This window comes from Mytilus trossulus, chromosome 5 (assembly GCF_036588685.1).
Source record: "Mytilus trossulus isolate FHL-02 chromosome 5, PNRI_Mtr1.1.1.hap1, whole genome shotgun sequence".
NCBI classification, from domain to species: domain Eukaryota; kingdom Metazoa; phylum Mollusca; class Bivalvia; order Mytilida; family Mytilidae; genus Mytilus; species Mytilus trossulus.
Window position 1 is genome coordinate 44,600,399 of NC_086377.1, and position 23,266 is coordinate 44,623,664.

The 23,266-nt window shown below is 31.6% G+C and overlaps 1 protein-coding gene and 1 long non-coding RNA gene across 2 annotated transcripts; both read left to right on the forward strand.

Moving 5' to 3' along the window:
* Nucleotides 1-282: 282 nt before the first annotated feature.
* LOC134719675 (uncharacterized) lies at nt 283-2,974 on the forward strand. Its single transcript, XR_010107653.1, has 3 exons — nt 283-331; nt 986-1,062; nt 2,930-2,974. It is a non-coding gene; the product is annotated as an uncharacterized LOC134719675 (long non-coding RNA).
* Nucleotides 2,975-3,078: 104 nt separating this feature from the next.
* On the forward strand, nt 3,079-17,291 carry LOC134717984 (uncharacterized). The gene is made up of 8 exons (XM_063580482.1): nt 3,079-3,246; nt 3,653-3,776; nt 5,433-5,515; nt 7,372-7,440; nt 9,252-9,366; nt 10,015-10,155; nt 16,302-16,322; nt 17,179-17,291. Exons 1-8 carry the CDS (start codon nt 3,079-3,081, stop codon nt 17,289-17,291), a joined length of 834 nt encoding a protein of 277 aa, XP_063436552.1.
* The last annotated feature ends 5,975 nt before the right edge of the window (nt 17,292-23,266 follow it).

A 23,266-nucleotide genomic window follows, 5' to 3' on the forward strand; every position in this document is an offset into this window, starting at 1 on the left:
AAGTATTTGGTTTAATCTGCCTATATCGGACCCAGACCTCCTACACCTAGGACATGCACTAATATACATGAAGAAAGAACAAAGATCAAATCTTATCTGTTATTGAGATAAATGGCAGACATTTCACTTACTGTTTTAATATTCGGTAATATAATAATTTTTATACTTTTCCACTTTACTGGTTCAAATGTAAGCTGATTTCAGCCTTATTTTTTAAACGTTTGTATCTAGTTATTTTACAATTAAAGTTCAAACATAACTTTTTAGATTTTTTATTTTCTAGCAGTGGCAGGAATAGTGTCATGTATTTCAAGACTTCACCTTGCTTCAGGTAAGTTTATAATTTGCTGTACTAGTGCAGGTTGTCTTCCTGAAGGTCAGCACTGAGCTTCGTACACTCAAATTTTCACATATAAACTCTGGTCATTACTATAGTGTTATCATTGACAAGTTCAAGTTTTCAAATCAATTCAAAAATAAAAAAGACTTTAAGAGTTTAAAAAAAATGTGATAACTGTACAGGTAAAATATTTATACAAAAAAAATTGGGGGTCAATTGGCAAAATTTTGTAAAGCATTCAAATGGATAACACAAGAAGATTTCGAAAATCGGACAAAAATTCCAAAACATCTGAAGCGAACTTCCTTAAGGCAGAAACATTCTTCCTGTGTTTATAAAACTAAAATACAAAACTTCATCGTCGACGCACATTCGAACATCGAAAAAAATAAAGTTAGTTCAGTCAAAATCACTCAGTTTAATGAGTAAATCCATAATATAATATTAAAATTATGACACTATACTTCAGTGATTTTGCAGTTTAAGTTCATGATAACCTTCGCAAAGTATATTTCAATCTAGATCTTTTATAAAATAAGCAGGATATAAACTATACTTGTACAAAAATCCAAAAACAAATTTTAGTATCTCATGTCTACATATATCTTCCCTACTTTATTCAAAAACTTTTTTTCTTTATGAAAGCCATAATTTGCTATGACTGTGATGCATTGCCCCACCAAAGAGATTGTTCTCGGGTAACTGAGTGTGGTCCTGACGAGGTTAGTATTTAGTTATATATAGTTATCAAAGATACCAGGCATTTAATTTAGTACACCAGACGCGCGTTTCGTCTACACAAGACTCATCAGTGACACTAATATCAAAATATTTATTAAGCCAAACAAGTAAAAAGTTGAAGAGCATTGAGGATAAAAAATTCCAAAAAATACAAAACAAAAAATTTGCAATAAATTTCGTTCTGTGAAGTTGAATAGACAATGCACATTAGAAGCATCTGTTTAACCCGTTCATTAGATGTGCCAAATACGGCTAAGGCAATCTATGCCTGGGATAAGAAAATCCTTAGTTTTTCGAAAAATTCAAAGTTTTGTAAACAGGAAATTTGTATGAAATGACTACATTATTGATATTCATGTCAACACCGAAGTGTTGACTACTAAGCTGGTGATGACCTCTTGGACGAAATGTCCACCAGCAGTGGCATCGACCCAGTGGTGTAAATAGTTATCAAAGGTACCAAGATTATAATTAAGTACGCAAATCGCGAGTTTCGTCTACATAAGACTCATCAGTGACGTTCAGTACATTTAGATGCATTATATCGCAAATATGGATAAAAGATAGGATCATGTAAAATTTTTGATCATTTTTTTAATTTAGCCGAAGCCTAACATATTTCATTACATATATTCTAAAATAATAAGCAGGAGTCTGTTTCACAGGAAAAACTTACGACTAAGATTGGTCTTAAGTCATGAACAAATTAGTATACTTACGATCAATCACAGTTGTTTTTTTGTGAAATCGCCTCCAGTTCTTTAAATGATAACTTGATCTTTATGGCAAACATGCCTTACCAGCATATATTTAAGCAACAGTAGTTCACCTATTTTCAAATCTTATAAATCGATTAAAATGATACAAATCCTGGTGAAAAACAAACATTTAAGGAAATTACATGCTTAAAGAGAGGTGAAAGATACAAAAGAAACAGTAAAACTCATAGATCGAAAATAAACTTACAACGTCATGGCTAAAAAAATAAAAGACAAACACCAATTATATTAAACAAGACACAACATAGGAAACTAAAGACTAAGCAACACGACCCCACCATAGATCAACACACACAATGTGTCAATAACCATTACATTGTTTATAAACAACATCGTATAAATTACTTATGGTATCTCTACCTGTTAAAAGAAATTAACTTATGTTTAATTCCAATGTTTTATCTAAATTTCTAAAGTGTTTAACTGTTCATATTTTTTAATAACGTGTGCCGAACTATATGAGTCAAAGTGAAATTTTAATACAGTCCTAAAATGATATTAAATATTACAGTTAGTAAAATAATATTCCATATTAATAAATAATATTCAATATTAGTAAAATAATATTACATATAAAAAAAATAATATTACATATAAAAAAAAAATCCATATCAGTAAAATAATATTACATATTATTTAAACTGTTCTGATAGTTAATGAATGCTATGAACAACCTGTGCTAACACCTGATTGGTTGATTAAATTTGTGTCAGATTTTTTATATAACTGTATGAACCGATATAAAATCTTTTCTAATTTGAGTATGAATTCACATTATTATAAGACGTGTCACGGTACTTCTTTTCTATCCGAAATTCATGTATTTAGTTTGGATGTTATATTTGTTATTCTCATCGGATTTTGTCTAATGCTTAGTTCGTTTCTGTGTGTGTTACATTTTAATGCTGTGTCTTATATTTAATGCGTTTCCCTAAGTTTTAGTTTTTTAACCCGGGTTTGTTTTTTTCTATCGATTTTAGAGTTTTGAACAGCGGTACTGTTGCCTTCTTAAATTAAAAAAATAATTTTACATATTCATGATATTAATTATGTTATTCTAATAATTAAGGAATGTTATGGTGAACGTGAGCAAACACCTGATGGGTTGATTAAATTCCGGTCAGGATGCATACATTCATCGGTAAGACATATTTTATAGACGATGGTTTGATCAAATTCCGGCCAGTGATGCATACAAACATCGGTAAGGCATATTTAATGGACGATGGGTTGATCAAATATCGGTCAGGATGCATACAGACATTTGACATATTTAATGGACGATGGGTTGATCAAATTCCGGCCATGATGCATAAAGACATCGGAAAGTCATATTTGTTGGACGATGGGTTGATCAAATTCTTGTCAGGAAGCATACATACATCGGTTAGTCATATTTGTTGGACAATGGGTCGTTAAAATTCCAGTCAGGATGCTTATATACATCGGTAAGATATTTTTGTTGGGCAATGGGTTGATCAAATTCCAGTCAGGAAGTTTATAGACATTGGATTGATCGAATTCCGGTCAAGATGCATACAGACATCGGTTGGTCATATTTGTGGGGCAATGGGTTGATAAAATTCCTGTCAGGATGCTTATGTACATCGGTTAGTCATATTTTATGGACGATGGGTTTATAAAATTCCAACTGATAGCCCTACGATGAAACTTAATGATTTCAAATTAATCAAATGTTAAAACATCTTCCTGCTTTACATAAGATTGAACATAATTCATTTAATAGATATTACACACCCAGGACTATACAGGAATAATTGATGTTTTTCAGAAATGTAATATTTCAACAGAAGTGCTTCCTGTGATAGGGAAGCGTTCAAGAGATACCACTGAATGTTCGAAATGTTGTAATTCTTCATACTGCAATTTAGAAACCTGTGATAAGCCGTATGCAAGTATGTATATGTACAATGTCATTAAGATCAAGTGTAGTTTTCGCTACGATACTAGGACTGAGCGTACCACAACATCGGATTTTAATGATGAAAGCGGAGTTTAGCTTTTCACGATTGTGACCTACCGGATAAGACTTTTTACCGGATTTGTAATAACATAAGTAACACGTCGGGTTACACATGTGGAGCAGGATCTGCTAACCCGTCCGGAGCACCTGAGATCACCCCAAGTTTTTGGTAGGGTTCGTGTTGCTAAGTCTTTAGTTTTCTGTTTTGTCTTCTGTGCTATTATTTGTCTGTTGTTCTTTATATTTTAGCCATGGCGTTATCAGTTTATTTTCAATCTATGAGTTTTACTGTCCCTCTGGTATCGTATTACAACATAAAATTTTAGGAAGATTGGTTTATATATACGAGCTTATTTTGAGCAACAACTTCCCAACCTTAATATTCCACTTTTACTTTCTGTATCAATGTATGAATTGTGATAACTTAAATAGTAATGTAATGAATATCTAAGTTACAACTGAAAAAAAACCCGGTAAATTCATAAAATACTGCAATAAAATCTTGAAGTTTAAATAACACGAATCCCAAACAAATATAAGTCTTCGGATTTGTTGTAGTGTGAACACTTCAAAACAGTCAAAGTGCTTGAAAAAAATATTTCTATGGCAAAGGTATTATTAATTTCAAAACTGTTCTGGTGACAATTGTAGCCATTATAAGTTTTGATTCGGTTTTGTTCTAACAAGATGCACAAATTGACCTAGCATACATTTAAGAACGTCATTTTTCTAAAACATTTCATCGAAAGGTACCAATATCTTGTTAATTAATATTCGGTATCAACTTTAAATGTAGTACACGATGGTCTTTATGTTTAGCTTATGGATACTGACGTTGTTTATCATTTCATATAACGTGTTATACTATTCTTTTATTTGTCATTTTGAACATTACTTTTACTGTTAAGTCTGTTGCGTCCATATCAATTTGACGTGGTTCGGTACTTGTACATCCCGTCAATGTTCTAATATAATTCTCGTATTGTTGTATTTTGTGTTTGCTTACGTGCTTTGTATATATGCAGTTCGGTGTAACTTTGATACATATCACGTGGCTCTGTACAAATTTATGTATTCTTGTCTTTAATTTTTTTGCTAATATGCTTGGTCTATATCCCATTTTGTGCTTCTTTGTTTCATAATTGTTTGTTTTATAGTGATTAAGATTATTACAAAATGTTCACTGCTTTATCCCTATTTTTGTCATTTTACCTATTGTGTATGTGTGTTTTGTTTACGTATCTTTGTCAATATAATGGAATTTGACGCAACTGTCATACAAGTAGGAAGTTTAGCTAGCTGTTCAACCAGGCTAAGTTCATCAGGAATATGCCAGTTGTTATCCATTCGTTTGATGTGTTTGAGCTTTTGATGTTGCCATTTGATTAGGAACTTTCCTTTTTGAATTTACCTCGGAGTTCATTATTTTGTGATTTTAATTTGATTCATATGTTGATACTTTTAATAATATACCAATCATCTTGCGCATGAGCCTATTACCTCAAATCCAATTGCAATTCATTATTAAGATAGTATATGTAAAAATGTTAACCAGATGTAAACAAAATCATGTCATGTATTTCAATAGGTCGCATAAAACGATGTTTGTCATGCAAGTATGCTCTTCGACCTGACGAATGTAGTGAGTCTATACAATGCAGTGATGGAGAGGTAAGTGTCTTGTGATTAAACTACATACAAAACAATGTGTTATTTACACATCCAATAATTCGGCGCTGTGTATGAAACAGAAATTGCTCAATGTCTGCATCATCTGAAAATTAGGGCACGAATATTGTCTTTATAGATATAATAAAATGTGATATGAGTGCCAATAAGACAACTCGCCATCGAAGTCATGCACCATTTGTATAAAAAAAAACTTCAGTGTGGTCTTCAACACGGAGCATTGGCTCACATCGAGCAGTCAGTTCACTCAATATGGGGCACAGATTGATCTGTTTAGTACTTGTGAGCTGTAATTGTTGCTACTGTTCTCAATTATCTTACTTTATTTTAACTCGTAACCTTTTTGAATTGAGCATCATTAATGAGTCTTTTATAGACAAATGTTAGTATATGTCGTACATACTTAAAATGTATGTATCTTTGATGTATTTTGTCTTCATAAATCCTGTAAATTTCAATGATTGCATTTCGATAATAATGTTATTCATGTATCTTTTTTCATAAGTGGTTTGATAAGTGGAAGCATGAACGAAAATGAATCACACGTTTTGTTTATACCCATTGAAATAATAAGCTAAATTGGGAAGGTCTTATCACAACTTGATACTACAAGAATGTTTAAGAACACTATGACAATACTTGAATACTATAAACACATGTTTGTTTCTATATTAGTCAAATGTATAATTATTTTCTCCTTTCTTTCTTTCAACATGTGAAAAGTAAAATCACAAAAATACTGAACTCAAGAGGAGAATCCAATCGGAAAGTCCATAATCACATGGCAAAGTCAAATGACAAAACACATAAAAGACGAATGGACAAGAACTGTCATATTCCTGACTTGGTACAGGCATTTTTAAATGTAGAAAATGGTGGATTAAACCTGGTTTTAAAGCGCTAAACCTCTCACTTTGACGACAGTCTCATCAAATTCTGTTATATTTACAATGATGCGTGAACTAAACAGACATAGTAAATAAAATAGTCAAAAAATGGGTACAGCAGTGATCATCGTGTAACAATTTTAAAAGGAACAATTTAACAGAACACAAAAAAAACACCATCTATCTACAAATGCCATGTCATGTATTTCAATAGGTCGTATAAAACGGTGTTTGTCATGCAAGCCCTAAGATATCTTGCTTAGCTTTATTTCTGCATGTGCTTTCTATGCATTAATATGTATAAATATATATGTGCTGTCTGTCTGTATGCTTGTGTTGTGTGTGTATCTGATCGATGTTGTAACATGTCTGTTTTGTTTATTAATATCAGTCGGTTAAAGAGCTCTTAAGAGCTCATGTTCTTTGTTATTATGTATATATATGCAACCCGACTTTAAATCAAAATTACTTTACTACTTTACTTTAAACACATTCATTGATTCGCGTGTCTGACGTCAGAAAATTTATACGTCACACAAATTTGTGGTTCAATGTATATACAAACAATTTAAAAATTTCACATGGGGAATGTTAGCATACAGGGTTAAAAAAATCAAAGTATGTAAGAATTAATTTCAGAAATAGACCGAGATTTAAAATAGTCCAAAAGTTATGTAGAATTTATAAGAATCCATAAATAGTTCATTCCACTACGCGATTGAATAATTTTGACGTTTGTGATTCAACGTAATTTCTAATTCATAATAGAAATATATCATAATTTGACAGATGTTTGAATAAGTGTTCTTAATCATTTGATACTATTAGTCACCTAGTCGCATTATTAACCAACCTGATAAAAAAAAAAAAACTCACTATAATTTCTGAATTTACAGTATTCAACATTGCTTAATGTAAAGTTGTTTGAATAGTATTAATGATTTTTTTAAGGTTTGTTATTCTCAGACTTTAATTCATAACTCGGAAAGACGATTTAGACTTGGATGTATACACAGACAGGTATAGTAAAGTTATTCAGAAGACAACATACGTCTTCATGACCAATGTCCTGTTGATAGTGAGAACTTGTCAAAAGCATTTAAATTGTTCAAATGTTGGCTGAAGATTGAGTATCATTTAAATCACCTTTAAATACTGTAAAACAAGAGATGAACATTTACATATGTTGTATAATGGTTGACAATAAAGTACACTGTTATCGATTTTACAGTGGTCTCATTCTTCTTTCATTGTCGGAAAAATCCCTAGATGCGACTGATCTACGTATTTTGTTCTTTTCATAAAAAAATGACTTATGCAACTCGTCATTGCATCAACACATTTAATTTGTTAACTCTTGATTTTGTTTCACGATACAGTTTACTTTAGTATTTGTTAAGTTTTCGGTTTGGCGAATATAGAAACATTGGTTTTCTATCGACCAGCAGTAAAACCCGTGTTTGGAATTTTTGGTCCTCAATGCGCTTCAACTTTCTACTTGTTTGGCTTCATGACTATTTTGATCTGAGCATCACTGATGAGTCTATGTAGACGAAACGCGCGTCTGGCGTATTTAATTGTAATCCGTGTACCTTGATATCTTTGTATTGTTGTTCAAATCTCTGCACAAACCCTTGAAAGATTTTGATTATGTTTCTTGATGTTTTAACCGTCTTAGATAACTTATAATACAGAATGTGGTTTGCTTATTCATTGCCATTGTTGAAGGATTTGAGGTATTCTACAGTTATTAAAAGTCTACGTCATTTGGTCTCTCATGGAGATTTTTTTTATATGCAATCATACCCCATCTTCTTATGTCTATATCCATGTAACAATATATCTTTTTTGTGCTGATATTATATTTTTAACCGAGCGATCAAAACATGAGGCAATTTTGCAAACACAGGCTGTTTTGTATTTTTTAGCCTTAACGCAAATACAAAAGACAAAAACGATTTTATTTGGTTTATTTTTAAATCTTTTTTCGAATTTGCGTTGATTTAATTTGACTTTGTTCCTTCTTTCAGTATATGCGTCTGGCGTAAATACAAACTTTCAATCACGGAATTTATAATGAGTTAATTGTAAAACACAAAACAAAAAGTAAATTAAATATGTAGATTCGTTAACCATTTCTTAGTTTATGATAATTCATTGTATAAGACATTCTACACATTATACCATCAATTTTTCCATCGCATCATAGACTATTTAAAATACCTTCATTGTAAATTACTATGATATAAAGATTATTAAGAAATGCTGTTAATTATTTGTCATTTAAATGGTCTGGTCATGGCCGTTTTCGTGTCCCTTTCCCCCGAACAGCGCCATGAGTTGACACTTTGACCGTACATTGTGATGCATGTAGACGTCAAAGGGAAACGAATGATACAAACCGAAAAATTCGAACTCGCAAGTCGATAATAAACTGATAACGCCATAGCAAAAAATAATGACAAACAACAGACGACAACACACAACATCGAAAATTTATGTTTATGCAACAAGATCACCACAAGAAACGGTATATTTCTAATGTGCTCCGTAAGCTGACCCATGGCCTGCATGTGCATGTAAAATGATTTACTTAAGTTCTACATTTAAACATCTAAAAGTAATTTTACGATATGCATCCATTGGTGTACTTCGGCGGTTGTCTGCTTTTTTTTCCGGGTTGTTGTCTCTTTGAAACATTCCCCGTTTCCATTCTCAATTTATCCATTATTAATTTAATATTAAAAAAAATTTGGTATATTTTGTTTTTCACTGATTCAAGCCTGATACTTTTGATAACTATTTCATATATTTTTTTTTTTTTAAATTAGCAATGTGGGATTAATGCCATTAATCAGGTTAGTAATGTAGTTCAACAACCAGATGGATACTGCGGACAGTGTTGCGAGGGCAATAATTGTAACAGAGAAATATGTGGACAGAGAAGTAAGTATATTTTACATTTATTTAAGTCTCCCTATAATATTTGAGTACCTTGCTTACTAGTATTTCGAACTAAATGTAGATATATTTTTCTCTCGTTAATATGTGTCTTTATAGCATATCTTTAGAATAAAATTGAGAATGGAAATGGGGAATGTGTCAAAGAGACAGCAACCCGACCAAATAAAAAACAACAGCAGAAGGTCACCAACAGGTCTTCAATGTAGCGAGAAATTCCCGCACCCGGAGGCGTCCTTCAGCTGGCCCCTAAACAAATATATACTAGTTCAGTGATAATGAACGCCATACTAATTTCCAAATTGTACACAAGAAACTTATATAAAAATAATACAAGACTAACAAAGGCCAGAGGCTCCTGACTTGGGACAGGCGCAAAAATGCGGCGGGGTTAAACATGTTTGTGAGATCTCAACCCTCCCCCTATACCTCTAACCAATGTAGAAAAATAAACGCATATAAAATTTCTTTGTTTATACAAACAGTCACCAAATGTGAACCTTTGTGGTTTCTAGCTAAAGACATATTATTTAATATTCAAAACACGCAATTGGTGACGATGGTTATGGTGTTCATTGGTTGTTATTTAAGTTACTTTCATCTCACTTCAATTACAATAACTCTCATTTTCAGAAGTACAACACTATAAGTTAATCAAACCACCGCCATTAAAATTCTGTCGTGACAATTCTACATCGACCTGTGCAGCCAAAACCAGGCAATGTTCTAAGGAATACTACAAGTTTTTCCAGTGTCCTTATTCATGCAACCAATGTAAGTTCAATTTAAGTGTTTGACTAGCAATATTGACTTGTTAAAAAAAAAATATCATTGAAAACAAAACTATTGCATCAAGAATTGTAAATGGAAAAGTTGATAGTTGATTTCTTGTTATTTTCACATTCATTATCATAATGAATGAGGCATTTTGGTTAAAAAAATGACCACGACAATAGTTTTTAGTAACTATACTCGTTTTCAAACATTATATCCTTTCTCGATTTATCTGAACGGATGTTCACGGTTATGCATTCAGCGACTTACTCATTCCACTTGATTAACGTTACTTGAAGATTGGTTATCGTCTTTTACCTCTTATTTGTCAATAAGTCAGCACTTATTTGTTGACAAGTATCGTTATTGATATGGCTATATTTATATCTATGAATCTGTCCTAAGTCAGGCGCCTGTTGTTCAGTGGTTGAGGTTTGTTCATGTGGATTTTAAGAATTTCATGTTTCTCGTTTTTTATACAGATTAAATCTTTTTTTGTGTTTGTTTCGAGTTGCACTAGGACCTTTCTTAACTTACAAATCGAATTTTCACTGATAAATCTTTTAAAGACGGCACGCGGGACGGGCGTAAAAAAATGTAATCCTGGTATATATTTCTTTTTATGATAAAATGCACATGCAAATTATCCTTGGTGTAATCGGACAATTACTTTTCAAAGTAATAATCGTCATATTGATATATAGCATTCGTGTAAAGATATTTAAGTTTATGTACTATTTCAAGCATAAAAACATACCCGTATTTTACACAACCTTTTTCAACTTTTGAGCTTTAGTACTGTACAAATTTGGACTTTTTTTCACTTTTGATATCTTATATCTGGGCGTCCCTGTTGAGTCTTGTGTTGACGAGGCGCGTTTTTGGCGTACTGCATTTTAAACCTGATGCCTTTGTTATCTAATATGTGGAAGGCGCTACCTTAAATGCCAGCTTTATACTAAGACAATGTCCTATGTATTGATGGTTGTTTGTTGTTTAACGTCCAGTGGCAAATATTTGATGCATGTTCAGAACGAATGTCGAAGGCTACATTAACGTATTGTTTATGTCTAAAAGAAAGTTCAGATGAAAAATGTTTAGGGAACAAACATAGAACTTGAAAAGGCATAAGGGGTTATTCTATTTTTCCTGAAAAAATATTCTGATTCCAAAATTGATGAATAAAAAATCTGTTCAAGCATAGGACAAAAAAAATATTTTGAATCTAGATCTTTACCAAAAATCCAGATCTTTACCAAAAATGATTTTATCTATCAGGTATGCAAAATAAATTTAACTTTTATATATCTAAAAACATAAAAACTTCCCAAACCGCACATATGTCAGTTTGTACACAGTATTTTTTTAGGTGATAATTATTATTAAGGTCATATTTGCCAATTTGACTGTTATGATAAACCTCAATACTAGTGTTAAATTTTGACTAAATAATTTTAATTGATATCGCTGAAGGGTTTAGGTAATAAAAATCTGACTCGAATAAAAACCATTTGTATTTCTGATCATCTCAAGTTTGTGAGGTCTACATAAATATCATGTTCTATTAAATTCTGAGTCGGTTTTAGGCCATAGTTATTATATTTTTAGTTTTACGAAATTTTTTGACAAAACCAATGGATAGGAGGACGAAAAAAAAACCCAAAAAAAAATGCTGCTGCTGCTGATTTTTTTTTAATACCAACCGTCAATATCAAAAAAAAAATTTTTTTATTTCACCAGGAGATTTTCTACTAGTGTAACAACTATTTTTTCTTTTCTTGACAAAGTTTGAATTGAAAATCAATGTGCAACAGCTTACTAAATCACCAAGAGCATAAATTTAGATTCTTTCATGCAGTTATGAACTTTTTTTGCATGAAAAACACTGGGTCGGAGGAGAAAAAAAAAATAAAAATCAATATTTTTAATTTTATTTTTGTTCCTATTTGGCAAAAACTAGGGTAGGAGGGTTCGTAAAACTAAAAATAAAAAAACTACGGCCCAAAATGGTTTTAATATATTTCTTGCATATATTTGTTTTTGTTTATACATGTACATGATGTAGCTTACTTTTCAAGTTCTTATATGACAGCAAAATAAAATTGAGAATGGAAATGGGAAATACAAGCATGTCAAAAATTTGCTTTCCAGTAATGCTTAATCATGTCATAGTTGTTTTCAAGAAGACACATTTGGTTTTAGACAATAACTTGAGTATAAGATAATGGATCTCCATGAAATTTCACTAGGAGGTTCAATACACAAAAGGAAGATTAGAATTGATTTTGGGGTTATGGTACATTATTATTGGGGGTATTTATTTTTTTATTTTGGGATTTTCTTCCAAAAATTACCTTATTTACATTGATTATACTTATCTAGTATATATATAGATACAACAAATACTGATTTGGCAGGAGATGCACTTAAAATAGGGTGTTTTTAATATTTTATCTGTAATTTGTGTATTTTTCCTATGATATGTACTTCTTGATAATGTCTCAGTGAGTATCAAGATAAAGAAAATATATTTGGTAAGTATATATTCACAATTGACATGTGCCAGTGCGAGGCAAAAAGGATCTTCTTTCCCTTTAATTCCAAATATTGCACAAGATTTTTTTCTCTCACAAAAACACATGAGTGGTAAATAAAACACTTGTCATTGTTTGACACTTTCAGCAATAAAAATTAAGTTTAGCCTGTTTAAATGTTTCACTGATTGTATGAAAATTATAACAGAAAATGTACAAAACTCTTGATAAAATTGCATTATCTGCAGATTTATTGATAACTTTCCTCAAGATATATTCACAAGGACATAGAACTAACATATTGTATTGAAATTGAAAGGGGGGGTTCCAGGGGTCAGAACCCCCTTTTTTTGGCCAATCAATGCATTTGAATGGGCCCCCCTCCCCCCGTTGTCCTGTGTTGGAAACCCCCCTTTTTAAAAATTGCTGGATCCGCCCCTGTATTGTCCATGCTATTCTGATCTGAGTTTTTATTCATACATACATGTATACTGGCATGGCTGGTGCTGTTTCAAGTTGTCTTCTTTTTCGGTTTCTTCAGAAGTATTTGTTTAACCTGTTCGGTCACTATGAAGTGTTACAATTCCAATTTAGACGCAACACATAAATAGTGACCAAAAAGATACTGCTTTCACATGAGAGAAGCTACAAAAAAAAAATTAAATGTACACATTTTCAATATTTTTGTAGGACTTATTATCATATGAAATTAAGGAGATATGTAGTTAGAGACTTCTGCTGAATAGAAATATTTGGGTCTACCTGCTACCTGTTTTCAAATTAGTCCATATTGAAGTTTAAAGGATCCAAAATTAAAATATGTTTGATTTCAACTGACAAAAAAAATTGTGTTATTTAGGGACAACATCAAAAGTTTAATGTAGGATAAAAAACTTAATTCAGATAGTTTTATTTACTGACCCCCCATCCCCCCTCTTAACTTAATTTGGTAAAAATTGATTGACCCATATTGATATATGTAAAATCAATGTAGGTTAAACAAAACTTGCAGCAAATTTAACCCCCCACCCCCAAACTATTTGAATTCAGTTTTTTATCCTTCGTTGATCTTTTGATGTCGACTCCCTTATATGCTCAATATACATCTGCGGTCGTATCAGGCTGTGCATGGCAAAGCATTTTATTGCCTTTAAGTTTGTACTTTTTTGTTTGTTTTGGTCATGAAAATAAATTTGCAGTTCTGTTGTGAAGTTGCTAACATGAAAGTACACAAATTGCATCTATATTGTGAGTTTTTTTCACCAACTTTTTCTATGAACCAGACACAAGTTTATTTTGTGCTTATTTTTTAGAATATCCTTGTTTACAATATAGTTACACGGTCACCAATTTAATTTTGAGTTCATCCAGAGTCATAGAAAAATGGGTTTCAACTGACCTCCAAACATTCCATGATTCTGTAATGAGGTCAGTACCCAAATTTCATACATCATTACATTTTATTTCAAATCCTTAAAACTGGAATTAAACAAATATTTTGTTTTATTAATTTATTTCTTCAAATATTTCAATAAATTTGACATTATACCATGCTTAAACTTTATGTTTTGAAGAAAAGGATGCTGGTAACAAATTTAATTTACTCATTTTAAGAAGATGATAATTAGATAACTTCACATGGTGAAAGAAAACTTGTAAGATTTCCAGGTTTTTTTTTTGAATAGGTGCAATTTTAGTTACTGAGACAGAGTATAGTTTTGGTACTGTAATGTTATATAACCATAAGTGTGTATTGCTAAATAGGTTCAAATGTGAACCTGATAGTGATATAGTGATAAAGTACTTGGTAGTGTGAAAATGTTTTTTGATCAGGTTTAAACTGATGCATAAAATATACAGGTGACTGTTGCAGCTTGAATGTTTAAGGATGTAGCCCACAAATATGATAACCTCCAAAGTAATGTATGCCCTGTACATGTATATACCTATCACAGTCATGGTATTATCATGGGTTATATTATGAAATTAACTCCCATCTTCCCATAAATCCAATTTTGGACAATATGAGAGCATACAATATATAGTTTGTACTTAAATGTACTACTCAGACTCAAGTCTCCAAGTCTCCTTTTATGATTGAACTTAGAAAGAGAAAACAAAACAGTTTCCATCTCCTGGGACTGTATCTATTAAATATTAAAAGGATCTATGTGACATAATCAGTGAAAAGATTTGTTGAGAGTTTGCCAAAGGAAGTTATGAAAATAAATTTGTAGCTGTGAAGTTGCTAACATGAGAGTACCCAAATTGCACATTTATTGTTATTTTTTTAACCAACTTAAAAAAAAACAGACAGATTGTGAATTATGGGGGGAATGGGGGGGGGGGGGGGAATTATTAGTTTTGAATTAGTCTGTGGGTTTCATGACTTACCGTGATCAACAGTATAACCAACGTCATTATCACTGTTCTTTGGTATGGGGAATTATGTGGCAGGTGAACATAAGTAGTCATGGTCAACCACAACCGGTGCACTGGAGTCTACCCCGCATGCCGCATGGCCATTATAAAAAAAAAATCCGAAATGTATTACTTGCAGAGTTTTTTACTGTGTTCCCATGACTGGACGGAACTTTTACACTAAATATGTTATCGTTTACTATGATTTTGTGACTTTTAAATGAAGTACCTGTTATTATTTAGGTGATTTGTTTTGACCTCACTGATAATGGAATGTTGTAGCAGACGAAACATATGGCGTCAGATGTTTTTGTCCTAACTTCGGTAATTTCCGTGGTACGATAAAATTTAAATAAACTACAAAAGTTACCAAAATTTCTGAATTCTTGTTTTTGCAAACAAATAAAAATTCGTGACGTAATTAACATCGAAATTATTCCGATCTGTCCCGTTTTTTTCAAGATCGCGTTGAAACGAGAATTTTAGGAGCCATTAAAAAAAAATAATCGTACGAGATTTAACGAGAGTGACGAAACTTTTCAGATGAGTCGTCTAGCAAGAGTTATCGTTCTTTGTCCCAAAACGATGCTTCTACCATAAGTGCCAGCATAGCTGGAATATTAATCATGTGTTTATTTGTCTAATACGTTCTCCCATTTATTTGCATTGTAGTCCTGTAGTGTTATGTTGTCATTTCAGTGTTATATTTAACATTGCCATTCCAGTGCGAGGTTTGGCATGCCACAAAACCAGGTTCAACCCACCATTTTTATATTTAAAAATGTCCTGTACCAAGTCACGAAAATGTCCATTGTTATATCATAGTTCGTTTCTGTGTGTGTAACATTTTCACGTTGTGTTTCCGTTGTGTCGTTTTTTTTCTCTTATCTTGAGTGTGAATTCACATTACTATAAGACGTGTCACAGTACTTTTTTTTTTATCCCAAATTAATGTATTTGGTTTTGATGTTATGTTTGTTATTCTCGTCGGATTTTGTTTTATGCTTTGTCCGTTTTTGTGTGTGTTACATTTTAATGTTGTGTCGTTGTTCTCCTCTTATATTTAATGCGTTTCCCTCAGTTTTAGTTTGTTACCCCGGTTTGGTTTTTTGTCCTTAGATTTACGAGTTTTGAACAGCGGTATACTACTGTTGCCTTTATTTAAGCAATGTATGCTTAATTACTTTTCAGGTGGAGTATTTCACTATACGGGTAGGTACTTAACTATTGAGACAAGTTTTTCATAAGCCCATGCAAGTCCAGTAATTAGAAATTAAACTTAGTTCATACATTTTCATTATTTTTGTATATACTAGTATAATTTTTTTTTCTAACTTTCTTTGTATTTATCATTCACTTGTTCTATGTTTATTATTACTTTTAAAATTTTATGGTTTTAACTTCAATCACTAATTGGCTCATCTGTTTCATTGTTACATTGTAATCTAAAGATTATTTAATCATAGATTTGCAAACATTAAAACAAACCAATAAACTCTCAGTTCTCAATCGATTTTGTTTTTGTTTTATGATATCAGTCAAAAAATTACTTAGGTTAAGATATATTAGCTTTATGATCTCCTTCTTCTTGAAACTATAAAAAATACGAGGTAATTTTGACTGTGTTGAATGTATAAGTTGTAAAAACACAACCAATATTTTTCTTTAATCTGCATCGTATTACACAATGATTTACAACTTAAGATCTAAACTTATTGTATTCTGATACATTGTAGTTGTCATTTTAGTGTTAAATTATATATTGACATAAAAGCGCGAGGTTTGACTCGCCACAAAACCAGGTTAAATCGACCATTTTGTAAATGTTCTGTACCAAGTCAGGAAAATGACAGTTGTTATCTTATAGTGGTCTTTGTGTGTTGCAATGCCGTTTGTTTTTGTTGCACTTTAGTGTGTCTGTTGTTTCGTAGTTTTCCTCCAATAGTTAATGTGTTTCCCTCGGTTTAAGTTAGTAACCCGAATTTGTTTTCTCTCAATAGGTTTATGACTCTCCAAGAGCGGCATACTACTGTTGCCTTTGTTTAGTGATTTAAAATTTTATTTGCAGAATCTGTAACATCAACTACAGCCATGCCCATTTCCTCAGAGAAATCAGGTATTTATACAGGGACAAATCAGCATGTCAATCATTATATTCATATAAACATGCAACTGAATTGATCTCAAAAGCAGCATTTTCAATAAGATATTTCTTTAACCATTGTGTGCTAGACATTTATTTTAGTAAATGCATGGAATATGTATACATTTAGTTATTGAAGAAGAAAAAAGGATAATTGAAATACTTATGTTTAAGATATACTTAAACGTGTTAACGCTATGGTGACCATCTACAGTTGTAGAATTTTCACGAAGTGATAATGTCCAAATGGTAGCCTCCGGCTGTTTTTTTATTTCGAATTAAACATTATAATTTTTTACGTTGATCGATTTTATTTGTCAATCATTTGCTAAGGGAATAAAAAAAAAATATGTTCGGTAATACACTTTTTGAATAAAAATAAAGTGTGTCCACTTTTTTAAGACTAAATTTTTGATTTGAATGTTGACGCATGAAAACAAGTTGAAAGCAGTAAAATTTACAGCGAAGGATTCTTCAAACTAATCATTTAGGTCAGATAGTTCATGTTTTATAAGAAAGATGAAATAAAACATTCACACTTCCATTTTGTTTCGGATCATAAATTATTTTGAAATTCGCATGTTTAATATACTGTGACGGGAGATCAAAATATTGGTCATCAGGATGTCATAAAAAAAAGCTTCTAAATGAATTTGTCCTACAAGTATTTTTTTTAAATCCTCATTCAAAACAGGTATGTAAGAAAGTAAGGCAAAAGCTGGGTCTCATTTGAGGTAGTATGTAAGTGTGAAATAAAAAAGATAGAATTGTTTATACTTTGCCAAAATGTAATATATATTATGATTTATTCAAAATTGTAATAAAAGTTTTAAAATGCTGTAACTTTCTTTATACATGTTATAATGCTTGAAAATTTAAAAAATATGTATTTATGGATAGGTAACAGATTACTGTTTCAAATTAATGAAATGTTAGTGTTATACAACAATTATGTAATCAATTGTAATGTTAACTGTGTCTACAAAAATTTACAAGACATTTTCAATTCAATTGAAATAAGGTTCTTCTTGGATACCTTGATAGGGTTGATTTTATTATATGTTGTTCCTAGAGCCCTTGTCTACAAAATGGTGTCTCAGATTTTGTATGAAATGTAAAGCTCTGTTTTGATTAAGATTTCGTTAAAATTTCCTTTTTAGTTATATAGATGACAGAGCTAAATTCAATCAAGTAATCTGACCAAGATTTTGCAATTAATTGCATAATAATTGATAACATAATGATTGCTTAACACACACAATACATTCATTTAAAAGGGTTCATATCTTCTCTATCTATATATACCTCGTTTATTAATTTATATGCAGTCATAAGAAAGTAACAGCAATTTAAAGGTTAGAGATGATATTGTAGTGTGCTACATGTGTACATTCAATAAAAATTCAGATTAGTTATCTACATTCCTTGTTGTTATAATCGAAATAACTTCAACTTATATATTTTATATGAATTCAACAGGATGTTTCGAAACATCGAAAAAAAATCTCATTTCAGTCTTTTATTTAAAAATTGCAATGATAAATGCACGCAAGAATGATATGAAAAACAAAGAAATTTAGGAGTAATCATTCTCACTTTATACATACAGTTACATTTTTGTAAAATAATAATCATTCTCAATAATTTAATCTTTTTAGCAACAACAGTGGATGCAAGTAGTAGGTATTTAGAAAAAGTCAGCGGTTAAACTGCTTAAAATGAATTTTCCTGCAATACATTGTTTTACATAAAATTCAAACATGAGACAGTTGCCTATCTAAAATTGCTTACCATTTTAATATGTTTTAAATCTAACTTTTGAGAAGAAAGGAAAACGATTTAAAAGGAGTTGGGGTTCTGGTCTTGATTTCTGTATTTTTGTTAGTCCGTTTTTATCTACTGGTATCTTTAAATTGCGTTAAAGATTTCGCTTCTCTGTTCTCAAAATAACAAGCTTTTTATATTAAATATTATCTCTAGATTTTTCATACATATAATAATGACACCCTTTTCTTTCAAACACATTGAAATATTAAAAGGGATTCATAAGATTTTCAATTATAAAATTGAGAATGGAAATGGGGAAGGTGTTAAAGAGACAACAACCCGACCATAGAAAAAAACATCAGCAGAAGGTCACCAACAGGTCTTAAACGAAGCGAGAAATTCCCGCACCCGGAGGCGTCCTTCAGCTGGCCCCTAAACAAATATATACTAGTACACTGATAATGAACGCCATACTAATTTCCAAATTGTACACAAGAAACTAAAATTAAAATAATACAAGACTAACAAAGGCCAGAGACTCCTGACTTGAGACAGGCGCAAAAATGCGGCAGGGTTAAACATGTTTGTGAGATCTCAACCCTTCCCCTATACCTCTAGCCAATGTAGAAAAGTAAACGCATAACAATAACAATATGGCTTTAAAGGATATGTATTAAAATTATAAAAAGAAAAGTAGGGGTTATCGGCAAAAGTGTGTAATGGCTTGATATGGATAAAACCAGAGGATTCTAAATATATAAATCCAAAATAAAATAAGTCGGGTTTTTTTGTTGATTTCCTTCCGCAACTCCCAATGGACTGCCATGGTAACTTGAAAATGGTTAGGTATAAAAAAGGCCCGCACATAAATTCAGTTTCACACTCTTTCCTTAACAATTCATTTACTACGTTTGGTTTCGATCGTGCATACAAATTATTACATCATTTAAGGGTTGGTACACCCAGAAACTTTAGTGTCACAAAAAGTAAAATCACAAAAACATCATGCACCATATTTTAAACCATTGCATAAGTTACATACAAAAGATTTGCCACTGTGATTTTTAAGTTTATTTTGTAATACTTCTACCTTAATCGGAGTAGTAGCATATAGATGGGAGATAATATTTGATAGTCATTTTTCGGAGCCGACGCTCTGCTTTAGTGCAAGAGTACCAGTCTTAGTAAAAGTGTTTTTAAAAGCGTGTTTTGTTTCTATTTTTCTTGCTATAGTTATGCATAGATTGACGATGACAGGCGATTATGATATGATCATAGTTACGAACATTGGAACACATGTGTACGAAAAGGCATCGACCGTCTTTATAACAGCAATACATGCTAATGAAATTATAGTAAATTTCGTTTCTGTTGTGATAAAAACACTTCATACAACGAATACCAGAACTACCGGTTTTTTTTCCATTAAATGTGGGATAGATACGCTTTTTTTTTTTATATTTGTAATGTACAGAATTTTGTGTCTTAGTCAACCATGTGACAAAGCTTGCAAATATCAATTTCAACGCCGATTCTAAGAGTTTCATGAGAAACAAATTGAAGTTGATTGACGCACTATAAATCGTGACCCGTGACTATCAAGATCATCGTCAACCAACTTCAATTTGTTTCTTTTGAAAAATGGTCGAGGCTTTTGCTTCAAACAGTAATAATTACTGATCGCAATGATATCCTCCTCGTAGGCGTGTTATTCAGATCTCCTTCCTTGAAATGCAGATGTCATTGCACACTTTAATTTTCTGAAAGCCATAATGAATTCCTGGATTGTTAGTTTTAAACGCGGGTTTGGCATATGCCCTACAGTAATCTCCATACCGTCTGCCAAAATGGTATGTGACTTGGGGCTCTCGGAACTAGGAATAAGGAGAGAAGCTAATGTATCACCTTTACCAGGTTTTACTTGTTTCTGTATAGCTGTAGAAACTATGTCGAGATCGGGAAAAATCATTGGAGCGAACTCCTGTCCTATTAAATCCACGAGGTGACGCATCCGGTGTGTTTTGTATCGACGGTGCTCTTTTTTTTAAATTGTACATTTGTACCATTGATGTAGATTATACGGTTTGAAATTATCATAAAGCTTCCCTGTCATCACGGTATCGACGGATTTTTTAAGGCCATTTACTCATTGTGACATAGTGTTATAAGTAGCCACCAATACATTTGTGTTGACATTTTTCGTAGCAGAAGTATTATCAATGCTTGTCCGATTTTGCAGATTGTGTATCATATATAAATCTGCCTGTTGCACTTTGTATTATCGATGGCTTCTACGCGAGCATCACTGTTTTTGTTACCGATGTTTTCTGTATACAGAGTTTTAACAACTTTTAAAGTGAGATTTGTAGGCACTTTGAAACCAATTTTAGACAGTTTGTGTCAGTAGTATATGGCTTAAGACAGGATTTCCGTTTCGTCGGATTCCGTTTTTTACTTCGAGGCGTAACGTATATCTTTGTAAACAATGTTTTGAGAATAAGTTTTATAAGCTGTTATCAAAAGGAGCAGTTACTTAGGCTTTGATTAAACTTGTGTTTCATGTGACACATTTATTATTAAATAGCAAGCACACAACTTTATCTTACATATATGTGTTGAGACCTCTTAACCAATATTTAATGTCGAGTAACGGGTAAAAAAAAATCATAAGCAGCATTTAACAGTTGGATATTATAAACTCGTCTATAACCCATGATTTAACAATAATTATAATCTTAATCTCCCATAAATGCTTATATAAGTGCAGTTCTAGTATATAATTTGGTAGATTTGAAATTTGGAATTCTGACATCATTTACAAGCAAATTTAACATACACTTGAGTAGGAAAAGCAAAACATACGTACTCTTTGTGTGTACATGTAAAATAACTATGTAAATAGCGTGTATTATTTTTATTCTTACATGAAAGATCTATGCATTGACATTCTTGGCATCAACTGCGCACCAATTACTTGTACTGTACCATCAATAGCCAAGTTGTGTAAGAGAACATGTGGATTATGTTCAGGTATGTATAAAATAGTTATAGATACTGTATTATGAATGGAAATATATACAAATTCTGTAAACTTTCTTATATTCATTAATATTTATTTCATGTTTTGCCAAGCACTTGCCCTTTTTGCGACAGTTTGATTTCGCGATTTTCAAATTTGTTTTATGAAGCTACATGAGGAAAGTTTTAACTATTCACGACGATTCATATTTGTATTATTTGTCTACAAGCGAACGATTCAAAAATGAATTGCGACAATTAGATGGTTTGCAGCTGTTGAACATATTAAATAAAGTTTCATCTTATTGACCGAAGCACCCGAGAACCCCTCGTAGTATATGGTGGGTTTCGTGTTGCTTATTCTTCAGTTTTCTATTTTGTTTTTTTGGTACATTATTGTTTGTCTGTTTGTCTCATTCTTTTTTCATTCATGGGGTTGTCAAATTATTATTTTTTTCTATTTATTAGTATGAATGTTCCTCTGGTATCTTTCGCTCCTTTTTTGTTGTTGACACATAGCACATCTCCTTTCAATGTCTTTATTTATCGCTTCTATATCAATAAATATACTAGAATTATTATGTTGAACGTCAGACGCGTGTCTGAACTGTTTGTGACGCTTAAATAAAAATAAAGGCAAACAAATCACGGATTTTGTAACCATTGAGATTTTTTTAAAACACAGCCATGGTTATCTATTTCTACTTTGAAAAAAATCATAAATATGATGATAGGAGTTTTCAACTACATTGACTTGCTATAGAGCCTTCGCATAGTTTTATTTCAATCTATAAAATTATATTTCGTATCACAACGATCGATTTCCATTGCTAAAATTTGTTCAATTCGATCTATTTTGTATGTTCATGTTCCCATTTCGAGTTGGTTATCGTGTTTTTTTTGGGTATTTTTAAAAGATTTTCATTTCCGTATGTTTTTTCTCTCAGAACCAAATCTGAATCTGTACATAATATACGTGTAGTTATCTGTAAACTGTTTGAATTAAAAAGTCCTTTATGATTAAGTCCGTGTAGTTCTAAAAGGCCAAACGTGTTTAAATTTTGAAAAATGTATCATTTGCCAGAGAAAAAGTAATGAATCAGACTCTTTCTTTACTGCTAAGAGTAAACGTTGTTTCTTTAGTTCAGTTAAAAGACGTGATGATGGAATATGCCAGCCATTTGTTGAAGAGATTTGATCGTTTGTTGAAAATCCAGATTTGGTGAAG

Excerpts from the sequence above, each read along its gene's own strand:
- LOC134717984 (XM_063580482.1), top strand. The coding sequence starts at position 3,079 with ATGGACGATGGGTTGATCAAATATCGGTCAGGATGCATACAGACATTT. Across the intron at positions 3,777-5,432 it reads CTGTGATAAGCCGTATGCAA|GTCGCATAAAACGATGTTTG; the intron begins GTATGTATATGT and ends GTATTTCAATAG. Across the intron at positions 9,367-10,014 it reads AGAAATATGTGGACAGAGAA|AAGTACAACACTATAAGTTA; the intron begins GTAAGTATATTT and ends TCTCATTTTCAG.